The sequence below is a fragment of the Paroedura picta genome, chromosome 9 (genome assembly GCF_049243985.1).
Source record: "Paroedura picta isolate Pp20150507F chromosome 9, Ppicta_v3.0, whole genome shotgun sequence".
NCBI lineage: Eukaryota > Metazoa > Chordata > Lepidosauria > Squamata > Gekkonidae > Paroedura > Paroedura picta.
In genome coordinates this window covers 62,090,272-62,103,819 of record NC_135377.1, presented here as the reverse complement: position 1 = coordinate 62,103,819, position 13,548 = coordinate 62,090,272, and the positions used below count along the sequence as shown (strand labels likewise).

Here is a 13,548-nt window from a genome sequence, read left to right as displayed (position 1 = left end):
GTGCAAGGGCAAGCACAGTTACCGAGTCAAACAAGTTCAAAGCGCGTACCAGAGAGTAGTCAAAAGTCCAGTCCGGGTCTTATCAGGAATTGTTAGCTGATGAAGTTCAAAGGAGAACCGAAAGAGTTGTTGTTTATCTTTACCAAGGTCAAGCCGGGAATCAGTCAAACAGAGCTTCCCCGAAGCGTTGGGGAGCAGGAAACCAGTCAAGGCAACGGGTAGACATGTGCACAAGGTTGCAGCCACACTGAGAAGCACTTCTGTTGTGCTTAAGAACAAGCTGAGCTGTCACACCAAGTGGCTGCACCTGGCACTCAGCCTTCCTCCGATGAATGAGCCCCACCTGAGCCCAACCTAGCCTGTTGCTTTAGTCTAAGCCGAGCACTTTTCTGCGCTTTTCCTGCGTCTTGCCGACGTTGTCCTCCTGCGCTCTGGAGATGAGTCTGGGCTGTTCAGGGGTGTTGCTGCAGGCTGAGGTAATGCTGGTGCAGAGGGCATGGTGCTTGTCTGGCTGGGACCTGGTTGTGGCTCCCTATCGGGACTTGCCTCTCTAAGCAGCACCCTGCTGCTTTGCTCCAGCTCCTCCACTTCTTCCTCCGAGGGAGCTGGCAGAATGAGCTCAGGCAGTGGTGCAGAGGCACCCTCTGGAGATGGGGCCATAACACAAACCCATATGCCAGGAGAACTATACAAAAGGGTGCAGTTTCAGAGCAGTCTAAAGCAGGGGCGGCCAAACTGTAGCTCTCCAAATGTCCATGGACTACAATAACCATGAGCTCCTGCCAGCATGGCCATGAATGGTCTAAAGCAAGGGAAATGGACTAATAGGCCCGTTGCTGGGATGGCCTTGTTCAAGCTGTAAAATGCAGAGTGGTCAAGTTTTATAACTAAAGGGAGGACAATTAACTTTTTTTAAAAGGTAGTTGCTAATGCTAAATTTTTCTCCTTTACCCCTGCTGCCACTCCCCATGGGAACTAACAGTCATACTTGGAATGCATTATATTGTATTTATGTTTATTTAAAACATTTATTAGGTATCTTTCTTCCTTACAGATCTCAAAGTAGTTTACAATATAGATAAAATCATGTGGGTAGTCGTGTTGGTCTTAAGCAGCAGAACAAAGTTTGAGTCAAGTAGCAATGAAGAGAAGGAGTTGTTGTTTCTTATATGCCACTTTTCTCTACCTGAAGGGCCTAGTCTGCACACAAAGGATAATGCACTTTCAATGTGCTTTGGCAGCTGGATTTTCCAGTGCAGAACAGGAAAATCTACTTCTAAAGTGCATTGAAAGTGCATTATCTATTGTGTGCAGACTAGGGCAGAGTCTGCACTTACTTTCTTTATTCCATTGTCAATCCTGTTGAATTCAGATCGCTTTGAACTCAGGTCTTCTTCTCCCCCCCCCCCATTGAAACAGGAAAGTCTTCTGCATGTGGTTAGGGAGGCTCAGAAGAGGGGGGGGAGGCAAATGGAGACTCTTTCTCTGTTTTCTTGAAGGTGGGAGAGGATTCAAGAAGTCAGAGGAGGAAGGAAAAAATCCTTTCTTTTCTTGAAGTGGGTAAGAGGATCAAAGAAGGCAGAAAAAATATCTAAGACCCACAGAAGTTGAGAGAAATTAGGGGCTTCTCCTTTAAGGCAAGCATGTCACATGACCAGGTGTAGCCTATCAGAGGTTCTCTACCATGCAGCTTTCTTTCCCAAATGGATATTGAGGATTAAAAGCAGTCTGAGATATCGCACAATAAAGGTAGGGTCACTCCGGATCAATCCTTCTTGCTGCAGAAGGAAAATTTAAATCGCCCCAAATCCAAACAGAAATCGCATTCTGTGTAGAGGGCAGGGACTGAATGGATCTGGGGTTGGAATAAAAGCTCAGTGCAGTTTACACCTAGGCCAAGGAGTCTCAAAGCACCTTACAGTCGCCTTCCCTTTCATCTCCCCAGAACAGCCACCCTGTGAGGGAGGTGAGGCTGAGAGAGCCCTGATATTACTGCTCGGTCAGAACAGCTTTATCAGTGCTGTGGTGAGCCCAGGGTCACCCAGCTGGCTGCATGTGAGGGAGCGGGGATTCAAACCCAGCTCACCAGAATAGAAGTCCACACTCCTAACCACTACACCAAGCTGGCTCTTGACCATAAACGTTTAAGACCATCAGAGTTTTTTTTCAAAGTATAAGCTTTCATGTGCATGAACTGTTCTTTAAAGACAGTGAAATGGAAATTGGCAATCCATACACATAGGGTGAGCAGTGAATTAGCATACAGCATAAAGAGGTTATTGAACTGATTCAAGGACCAAAGAATAATCACAAGCTTAGGTTATATAGTTACCATTTTCCATGTCATCATGTTACATTATAATCTTCTATTCTAATCTTGTCTGGGAGTGGCGGGGTAAAAATCTAATCTGTAACAGCTAGCTAACTTTAATATTTGAGCAGAGGCCTCCTGGGCAGAGACTGTCTGCCCTCTGCTTCTGGATCACGGGCCAACCTGGCCAGGGGCACCCTGATGCTATTTCCCCCCGTCTGCCCCTGACCGCTGCCAGTACAGGAGGCTGGTGGGGCTGCTGGGGGGGGGGGGGAGGAATTTCCTGCCAATGCTCCCCATTGCCCTGAAAAGACCCACTGAGGCTTGGACAGGCCGCGGCAGGCTTGCCTGGGGGGGAGGGGGCAGAGTTCCCTACAGGCCAGCCCCGATAAGGCTTGCCACGGACTCTCAGAGCCTCAGTGGCTGTTTTAAGTTCTTCACAGCCCTAGAGCCTTAGGAAAGAAAGTGTGTCTTTAAAGATTTCCCACTCAAAGATCCTTATGCATAGCAGCAGGCTGCATGTATGATATTGGATGCGAGAATCTCCACTGCCAACCAATCAATTTCATAGACTCCATGCTTAATCTTTCAGTTTCTTTTGCACCTGCCTGTCTGCTCAGGTAACTATCATGAAGCTAAAATATATAAGATTCTTGTGGGGGAGCTAATGTTATTAAAATCAGATACAAATATTCATAAAATATTCATATTCATAAAGTCAGATACAAATATTAATTACTTTAAACGCTTAAAACATAAGGCAGACCACTCCATCCCAGGAACTTCCTAAGAACTTGGGGCTGATAGGTCCAGACCAAGTTTACAGTCTCAAGGTTCAGATGGAGAAGGTGTACTCTGAGGTGCCCATTCAAGGACATTACCAAGTTTTGGCAATGGCCACAACTATATGCCCTGTGGAAGAGTGCCATTTTACAGGCCCTTCAAAACTTTACTAGTTCCAAAAGGGCCCAAATTTCTGTTGGCAGCTCATTCCTACTGGCTGGAGCATGGGCCAAAAAGGCCCTGGTTGAGGCTAGCCAAACATCTTTGGGGCCAGGGACCACTAGTAGGTCGGTATTTGCTGAGGGGAGAGCTCTTTGGGGGACATACTTGGAGATTCAGTCCCTCAGATACATAAGTCCCAGACCACATGGGGCCTTGAAGGTCAAAAACAATACCTTAAACTGATGCAGAACTCAGCTGGAACCAGTGTAGCTGCTGGAGGACTGGTTGAACATGAGCTCTCCACAGGATCCTGGTAAGGATCTGGACAGCCGCATTCTGAACCAGCTATAATTTCCAGATCAAGTTTAACAGAAAGACCACGAAGAGCAAGTTACAGTAGTCTATCCTAGAGGTGACTGTCACATGTCAGCAAGGTGGTAAGCTGAAAGCTCATAACAAATACTGCTGTAAGGTCTAATAACGCAAGCAACACTGACTCACCTTGATCCAGCAGTCTTTGGAGATCATCTGTCAAGGTAGCCAAAGCTGTTTCCACCCTATGGCCAGGTCAGAAATTGGATTGAGATAGGTCCAGTCCTGATGCTTCCTTTAGGTATGCCAAGCTTTCTCACCCAGGGTTTCATGAAACCCTGGGGTTTCTTCACAGCCCTGGAAGGGTTTCCCAAATGGGTGGGAGTTAATTAATTTTTAATATATTTTAAAAATGCATTAAACATTGATTGGATGATATATATAATCATGTCAACCTACCCACCCCTCTCAAAATGGCCAGTGATGTGCCTCGAGGAGGTGGGAAGGGAGGTGTGCACGCAGCTATGCTTTCCAGCCATATCCTGCACAATCATGCCACTTCTGGAGTTTCTCGAATGGTAAAAAAGGTTGACAAAAGCTGAGGTATGCCTATAACTTGTCCAAAGCCGCCTGTTCAACCACCTTCCCCAGAAACTGTTGCATCATAAATGGAAGCACATCAGCACATCAGCTGAATAAGCATGTGCAAAAAAAAAAAAATTAACAAGGCAGAATTATTCAGAAAATAAACTGCAATGCATTTGATCAAACACTGGCAGTTTTAATAATGCATATGATGCTTTATTAGCTGAACCTTCTGTTTCTGTTGCTGCCAAAATAAGTTAAAAGACTGGTTCTTTGGATATATTCCGTGCATGCCTTGTGGCTGGTGATTTCTACACTGAACTGCGGGGATTTCCAAAAACGCCATCCTTTTCCCAGTTTTGATTAACAGTCTCTCATTTTAGTCCCTACACATCCTTTCCCCTCCTCTCTCTTGATCTGCTTGAACAATGAACCCATTAAACTGAAGGAAACTGGCTTTTTTCAGTTGCTTCTTTCATAGCAAAAATGTATTTCATGCCATATTGCTACAACGAGAGAGAGAAATTGATTAATTATTAAAATTCCATCATTATAGAAAAACAGCCTCATGACATTTCAAGGATTTCATGTCAATCTGAGATGTCCCTGAGGGCGGGAAAAAAAACCCATTTGTTATGAGCATTCCCACCTTCCTGTTAATGCTAAATATAACTGTCTTTTAAAAGAACAGTATCTTAAGACGTGTTTTTGAAAGCATAATTGGGATGATTTTGATGTATATTTGTTCTGTACTTTCTAGCTAACAGAGCAGCTACAATTGATGTAAATATAAACAGCTGCTTACTTTGGTTGAATGACCTTGGAATCAATATAAAAAAATCAGAACTATTCCAAACCTTTTTATACTTGAGATGCATACTTCCATTGGATATGGAAATCTTCTGTGTAATACATCCCAGAACTACTTCTCAAACTGCTGTGGATATTTTCCAAGAAAAGTCATTCCACCAGCAAAGACCAGCATTACACATGAAAGATTCAAAATGTTGCTCCACTCATTCTGGAGCTCTCAACCCAGCTGAGACTCACCAAGGAAGCTGTAGTGAGAAAACAACAGATGTTTCAGGGAAGTTCAGTAACTTTTTAAAATTTGAATGCATAGAAAAGAGTCCTTTTGCTGCTGCTTCAGGCTAAACAGCACAATAGATTTGGCCAGCTTGTCTGTCCTGATGCCCCTGGACTCCAGCTCTGTTCTGATGCTTCAGGCCAACACCGCTACCCCACCTGAACTTAACATGGAGAGTTGCAGGGGGTCGTGGAAATTGTACTCCATGAGCATCTGGAGAGCTGCAGTTTGGCTACACCAGTTATAGACATAGCTAAAGAAATAACTACAATTCAGTAGTGCCCTTCTGGCCTTTTAATGGAGCTAAAGGAGGAGATTAGAAACTTTTAAGAGCTCTGAAAGAGATAGGTATGATTGAGAGGAGGGCCTTGGTGTCTCTTTGTGGACACAGTGGTGCTGGGAAAGAAGTTAAGTCAGGTTCCTTTATACACTGCACCATCACTGTTTCTCTACTGAAACAAGGGATCAGAATGATTGCAAGGAAAAAATCAGTCCTGCGTCTCCATGCTATAATCTTCTTTTGGTCCCAGTCATATTCCTAATTATTCCAGGTGGTGGGGTTTGAATGGTTGGGCTAGGACCAGAGAGATGCAGGTTCAAACCCCTACTAGCTATGACATTTACAGAAGACCTTGGTCCATCCATTTTTTTTCTCTACCTAGCAGGGTAGTAATGAGAATTAAACAGAGGAGAGGCGGGCCATCTGTGCTGCTCTGACTTCTTTGGAAGAAGAGCAGGATTAATAATGCCCACAATGCATCCTTTTGCTTACACTAGTCAAATTAGACTAAGTCCATTTTACAAAATAATCATGAATTTTTACCACTGGGGTAACAAAATTTATTCACCCAATCTAGAGTGTATTGTAAATTGATAGTGGGCTGAGAGGAAAAGGGGGGAAAATTCTAATAGGGATATAATGAGATGCCCCAAGTGAATACAATTTTGTGCAAGCTTTTCCTCCCAAGTTTAATCAGTCTGCAAGATGAAGCCTATTATGAGGTGGCTTTTGTTGCAAATTAGTAAAATGTTTAATAATTGGTACTCTGTGGTTTCCAGTTTATTTCTCCTTATAAAGGTTAATTAGCTTTGACTCCAGGAATGAAATAGTTGTAACAAGTTATTAATTTTTAGATTCATTAGGCAATCGATTTTAATTACTCTGTCTGTCACTACAAGGAAATAGCCACTGAATGTTTTGCAGTGGAATCTAACCCTTTCTTTTGAACGATGGATATTGTTGTCGGCTCCTTGTGATTCCAGGGCTTAAGCATCTGTGTGCTTCCTCCTCTGTTTCTTCAGTTTTTTGGGAGGGTAATATTTCCATAAGTCTCAAGTTCCTAGTAGTTCACTCATGCAGTGCACATCAATACTGCCTTGGCAGAAAAACACACAAACCCTTCACTTCTCCTCCTAACCTCCCAGTTGACTCAGTGATAGGAGGAACAGTGAGAATAAAGAATACCATCCTATCTAAATTGGTGTCAACACTGGGACAAGTCCACTTGCCCTTCTTTCAGCCACCATCACTTCTCAAAGGTGGCCAGCAGGATGAGCAACGTGACCAGCTGTGTAGGGAGCAAAACTTCCAATAGGGACACCACCCTGTGCCATTCTGTTTTCAGTATCTGCTTGTTTGTTTGTTTTTGTTTTTTCTTGCAGAGTGTAGCGGTTAAGAGTGGCATCGTCTAACCTGGAGAACTGGGTTTGATTTCCCACTCTTCTACATATAGCTAGCTGTGTGACCTTGGGCCAGTCACAGTTCTCTCAGAGCTTTCTCAGCCCCTCCTACCTCACAGAGTGTCTGTTGTGGGGAGAGAAAGGGAAGGTGATTGTAAGCTGCTTTGAGACTCCTCCAGGTAGTAAGATGTGGGGTACAAATGGCAGCTCTCTTCTTCTTCCCTCTTCAACTAGTGCATGTATTACTCTGCTGTTTTTGACAAAGCAACAGCAGAGACATGTGCCTGCTTCTTCTCTTGTGCTAGGCCTTGATACTGGGGAGGCAAGATCTGGTGGTGGTAAGGGGCTGCTGAACTCTTTCCGACCCTGGGAGTATTCACTATATCCCCAGCTTAAATTTGACTGCCACTTAATTAAGATAGAAGAGCAAGAGGAAGCAAGCTCTTCACTAAATAGAAACGAAGCTGAGTCCAAACAAAATCAAAGCAATAATACCTGCTTCCAAGTGCTGCAAGACATGGAGAGTGAGGCCTGTAGTATCCCGCACCATTCTTGCTGGTCATTTCTCTCTGCTTTTGGAGTTCACAACCGGAAGTAATTTCAGATGTCTCCTCGCACTTGTAAAGGACCCGTTTGCCAACAAGTACATGTCATCACAGGGCTCAGTCAAGTCCTCCTGAACCCACCTAGTTCTTTGGGAAGTTGAGCTCTCTTTCCTGGGTTATGGCCAACTTAGGCCATATTCCTATTCCAGATATCTTCTTGGCTTCTCTGCTGAGACCCAGTTGCCCTCAGTGACTTCAAATGAGGGCCTTTCATTGTTCCAGACATTTGGACATTGTGCCTCAGTGCCTTTTCCTTCCACTGACATATCTTCCAGCTCTCAGGGATCCACTTCTGGTAGAGCCACTGAGTCTGGAAGTGGCTCGTGGCCAGCCATGGGAGTATATGGTAGACAATTGAATTAGGAAGATGGAATGAAGAGAGATTATGAAACGATAGGAAGAAGAATACAAAACCGGTCATATTGGAAGAGGTGTTGATACCCAGCCATGGCAGGAGAATACAAAAGTTCTGGAGCTGGCGTTGAATAGAATCACCTTGAGAGGTATCTGAGAAGGGTCTAGATCAGGAATAGTCAACCTGTGGTCCTCCAAATGTGCTTAGACTACAATTCCCATGAGCCCCTGCCAGCATTTGCAGTCCATGAACATCTGGAGGACCACAGGTTGACTACCCCTGGTCTAGATGACATTTAGAAAGTGGCTCAGTGCATGTGTGGTATAGGATGGGCTTTTTTAGGTTGACTACAGGGACACGAAAAAGGGGACGTAGAACACTGATGGACAAGAGGTGTCGATGCAGGTGAAGGACCAGTGGGCAAGCATGAGAGCCTGGCAGTCAAGATCAGAAACTGGCTGATTCCAGATACAACACAGGAGTATTTATATCCATGGAAGTAAAGACCAAGAGAGTGCTTAATAAATCATGATTTGTGATGTGCTGGCGGGGAGGGGAGCACTCTTCTGAGAATGTACACAGGACCTGTGGAAATACTTATCTGTATCCCTATTAACAAAAGGATTATGCTTTAAAAAAAAAAAGGTCTGTACACAGGCAGTGTGGAAGGTGCTGCAGCTTGCATGTAAATAACTGCCTGTAAGATTTGCATTCATGTCTGCTTCAGGTGCTGGAAACAGCAGCCAGCCATAGCTTTTCATACACAGACAAGATGAACTAGATCCTCGTGCCTTTTCATATGTGTTTATATGCTTTCCCTGCTTGCACAAATTGACTCTGGGCAGGATCAGGAAGGTGAATCTTCTGGTGCGGCTGAGAGAGAAGGGAAACGAACAGTAAGGATGAAATTGCACTGCTGAGCTGACATAATGTGGGACAGAAACAATTATCTGGCTTTGCGTTAATGTACAGAGGGCAAAACAGCAAGCATCCTCCATTGCAGACCGTTCAGGAAACCCAGAGACATCCAAAAGCCTAGATTAGAAATGAACAAGCGCCACTCTCTTGTAACCAACTCTGATGTCCACAGCTTTATCGCAGTTCCTTCCGTTGAAAAGGGTGACCCGGCAACATCTTTGGCACCATTTTATTGCATTCTTTAATGTCCCTCTGCAGATGGGCCCCATCCTTTAAAGTCCAAGGCAAATGTCCGTTGTGCTTGATGCCTGTCAAAAGCGCTTTTGCATCTGCTCTCAGTTTAATTTCCACCTCTCTCCACAGGAGTTCAGACATGCACCGGAGAACAGCTCGGAATCAAAACCCTGCCCATCTACTGGGAAGCAAAAAGTACCATTGAGCCACCGGGTGGCAATGCGGTTGCCATGGCGACAAGGAGGAAACGCTCTGAAGATGTTGTCAATAGGCATGGCTCTTCTGGCCGTTCTCATTGCCTTTTACTATGGAGGTGCCTAAGTGGAAGGCCGAACGGAAGGACAGTCTCGTCAAGAGATGCAAATTGCTGACCGAAAACTGCAGTGGAGAGGGGGGGGGGGGGAGGACAATAATTTGAGCGCTAAGGCATTGCCTGGTGAGGTGCTGCTCTATCAATTTAAATAATTAAAATCATATTTTCAAGATCAAGGTATCAGTGTGCACTAAAGACTTCCACACCATCTATTTTTTTAAAAGGTGGCTATTTTCCTAGTTGCTAAGAAACCTTGGGTGAGCCTTTTTAGCAAATTAAGTTATTTCAGTATTCTCGTACCACAAGTAATTGATAATGTCCTGGTTTTATGAGCATTTGAAGTCTTATTAAACAGCTATTTTTTTCCTTACGCACCTTAAACCTTGCCTTTTTAATATTACCTTGAAATGTTCAGAGCTATCAGACTACAAACAAACAAACAAAAACCCCGTGATTATTGTTTATATTACAACGTGAGTACTTGATCACCCACTTCCTGGAGACCTGGAAATGTCAGCCTCTAGATGTAGCGGAGAATTGAATCGCAGTAAATAACTATAGAGCTCATTCCTTAAATTGCATGGAGGCAAAATAGCTAAGGCAAAATAGAAACGCATTGATATTTTTGCCTTTCCCTGCTTGAGTCCCCTGGTACCAGTGCATTGTCAATTCACATATGTGCATTTTTTACTGCAATTTCTGAGCAAGGACTTGGTTAGCTCCTGTTTCCCCAAATTTTGTAGTTCCCAAGACAATGAAAAAAGTATTCTTGGTTGAAGCAGAAGGGTAACTTATAACTATCGGCATGCTTCAGGTGATTTTCAGCAAGAGAGCTCCTCCTGTCTCTTGAAGCTGCTGATGACCAAGGAGTTTTAATATTCTTTTGGCCTATGGAGGAACCCTGTTTGATTGAGAATTTTCCAAAACGTGTTGATTCAGACTGGTCTGTCTGCAGTCATACCGGATCCTTTCCTTCATCAGAACATCTCCGTATTCAAAATCAGTAGCAGACCAGACAGGAGGCCGGACCGACAATGGATTCCAAGGTTTGCAGCACTAAAGGTCAAACAAAGTGCATGGCCCAGAACAAAATAATCAATGGAGACACAGGGACAAGTTTACAAGCACAAATACGAGAAAAATAGCCTTATTTTAGTAGCACAATAACTAATTTAACCATTGCTTGTCTATATCGGTGGCAAATTCTGAATTTATCCACAAGTCTGGGAACTGGGATACCCAAATCTACAAAATGAAAAGAAAGTCATTTCCAGGAAGGGGGGGAAATGCCAAGATGAGTTTTCTCTAAGAAACACAAAGAATAGTTGTTGTTTTTATTTTGCCATCAAATCACGGACTATTTATGGCAACTTCACTCTTACTGTGTTGTTAAATGATGATTAAATCTGTTACTACTTATGTATACATTTTAGGAAGCTGGATTATGAGTCTCTTACTTGAGATGGGGAGTCGTGTGTTAAAGGCGTACCATTTTATATGGACAATGTAATATATACATAATATTTCTCTGTGTCTGAGGGAGTAATGGTTCCTTCTGAGGAGAGCTCGGGCACCTCTGTCACATTTCTGCCTACAGACTTCCGAACATCTGACAGCTCCTGTTAATTTAGTCTCACTCCCTAGTTTTGCTTCCCATATGGAAAGCTGGAGTGATTTTTGAATAACAGTAAGTAATATTTAAAGTGGCAGCAACTGGCAACTCTGATACGGAGGCTGGTTGTAGCCATTACCCAGAATTCCTGCGTTCTCCTTGAGAAGCAATTACAATTTCACAGGTTGGAATTAAAATTCCCTGCAGTATGCAATGGAGTAACAAACTGTCAAAGTGATTTCAAGCTGCTAATCTCTCACCATGGTATGAGTGAAAATAGAATTCCTCATGTCCTGTATACAGGGCTGACAACTTTAAAAGAGCTCCAGATTTCCAGCCTATTTGAATACATGTAGGAGAACAGCCTGGCCTGCCCACACACAGAATGTTTCGTAATACGTTGTGTGTGTGTGTGTATTTATATATATCTCCATACATATGTGTGTAAATTCAAGGTGTCACAAAGACCAAGTTGCACGTTATGCTGGGGGATACAATATTCTCCAGTGGGCTAGTGATGTGACATTTTACCCACTTTGGATACCGATGCCACACAAGAATAGGTATGCATTCAGTCTGTGTGAGTTAACATCATGTCCCAAGCGTAGTAAGTGGGAAACTAGGATTTGGAGAGGCAGTCTGGGTTGTAATCTCATTAGAAGAAAATATTTTTTTTTCTTTCAGGGTTCATAAATGGAAATTATAGGATAGTATCAGGAATGCAGGCACATTTGTAATGGGTACCAGACCCAGATAATTACTGCTGGAACCCAGGTTATTGTTCGTTCAAGTGGCATATACTCTAAGCCCCAACTAAACTGGAATGGCATGTTCTGGAGGGCACTGAACAAAAATGAAAGAAATAAGATATGGTTAGCTGTGGAAATAATAGTTATTATTTATTTGCACATACAGTTATTGGCAAGTAAGTTATATTTTTATCTTGGCTGTTTTGTCCCCTTAGTTTCCCAATTTAAAGGGGGGTGTCCTCAAATATCTGAAGGGCTGTTGTGTAGAAGATGGAACAGACTTATTTTCATTTGCTCTGAAGGGCAGGAGTAGAATTAATGGATGGAATTTGCAAGGAAGTAGATTTTGGCTAAATAATAGGAGAAACTTCCTAATGACGAGAGCTGTTCAGCGGTAGAACAGACTGCCTTGTAAGGAGATGGACTCAGGAGATCCTTTAAGCAGAGTCTGAATGGGCCATCTGTCCAGGATGCTGTAGTTGTGGGTTCATGCACTGAGCAGGGGGCTGGGCTAGCTGACCTCTAACACCCTTTGACTCTAGGGCATTTGTGCACTATATGCATTGTAATTAGAAAGAATTGAGCCAATCAGGACAAAGGAGCAGATTACTTGAAAATACCAGCAAGTTCCTAGTCTAAATATGCTAATTGCATATCTCCTCTGATGCCCACTGTAAGAAATTGTTCATATGCGGTTCAATCATGTACATTATTGATCTTGCATATTCCAAAAGGGGATTGGCTGGAAACCCAGCCTATTGGAAGCGGGAGAGTTAGTATCGTTATATTTTTAACTTTTTAGTGTCGTCATTCTGGTTTAAACCTTACAAGCCAGGCAAGTATGGCCCTGGGTCAGTGGTAGGGCATCTGCTTTGCATGCTAAAAATCCCAGTCTTCTAACGTTCACATGGCTCATACACCTCCTAAACCACAGGAGGAAATGTGAGCACATTTTTACTTAAAGAACAATTCTGTAGAAGCCTGTGCATAGTGCTCAAGGTTAAGCATGTGAGTTAAGTGCTTCTTCATCTCGCTTGTTGACACGTCTTATACCTTGAGGGAAGCTGCGACTACACAACAAAACATGTTGTTAGTCCCTTTAATGGTCAGACTTCTGCAAATGTTGAGTTATAGTCTGCTTATGAACATTCAGGTTTTCTGGGCCAGATTATGTAGTCATCCCATGCCCCTGAAAAAGCCTATACTATGCAGAGGAACCAAATGGGGCAAGAATACCGATGGGCTCTACAAAAAAATCTAAGGGCCTCCACATGGCATTGAATGTCTTCACCTTTGGGACAGGAAGCTATGGCTGACACCTGGAATTTTCAGAACCCTTGGTGCTTACTGTGCTAGTTCTGGCTGTGATTCCCCTTTGCCACATTTTGCATTTTGTTGTTGCATCACAGGAAAGAAAATATACTGGCAGCACAGAGAGACCAGACAATACCTTTGGTGACGTTCTGTTGCTGCCTCCTCTGGGCTTCATTTTTGTTATGGAATCCCCCCTCCCCCAGCATAATATATAGTGGTGGGAAGCTGAGAGTGGAGCATAAACCCTGATTTTGCTGAGAAAAATAATAAACCTGAAGAGAACATTAATAAATTCCTATGTATAAGTACCACAGTCATAATTCAATCTCATAAACTCATTTAGAGGTGTATCCTCTACTATGTAGCAAACCTATGTGATCCCAAAGCACAACAAAAATACAAGCTCCCCCATGCTTCAGCCTAAAGGAAAAACCAGATTGATCCCCCAAGGCCACCTCGCTTGCTGCCCCAGCCAATCCACCAAGCCACAGACAAGATACATGCTGATCAAACAGGTGGTATATTTGG

General features: G+C 43.4%; 1 protein-coding gene across 3 annotated transcripts in view; it reads left to right on the top strand.

Moving 5' to 3' along the window:
- Positions 1 to 9,715, top strand: part of CDKAL1 (CDKAL1 threonylcarbamoyladenosine tRNA methylthiotransferase) — a 338,705-nt gene extending 328,990 nt beyond the window's left edge. For all 3 annotated transcript variants that reach the window (XM_077353032.1, XM_077353031.1, XM_077353034.1), the window contains exon 15: positions 9,162 to 9,715. In XM_077353032.1, the coding sequence (XP_077209147.1) occupies positions 9,162 to 9,353 (192 nt within the window). In that variant the 3' untranslated portion in view covers positions 9,354 to 9,715. The remainder of the gene's footprint in view (positions 1 to 9,161) is intronic.
- Positions 9,716 to 13,548: the final 3,833 nt, after the last annotated feature.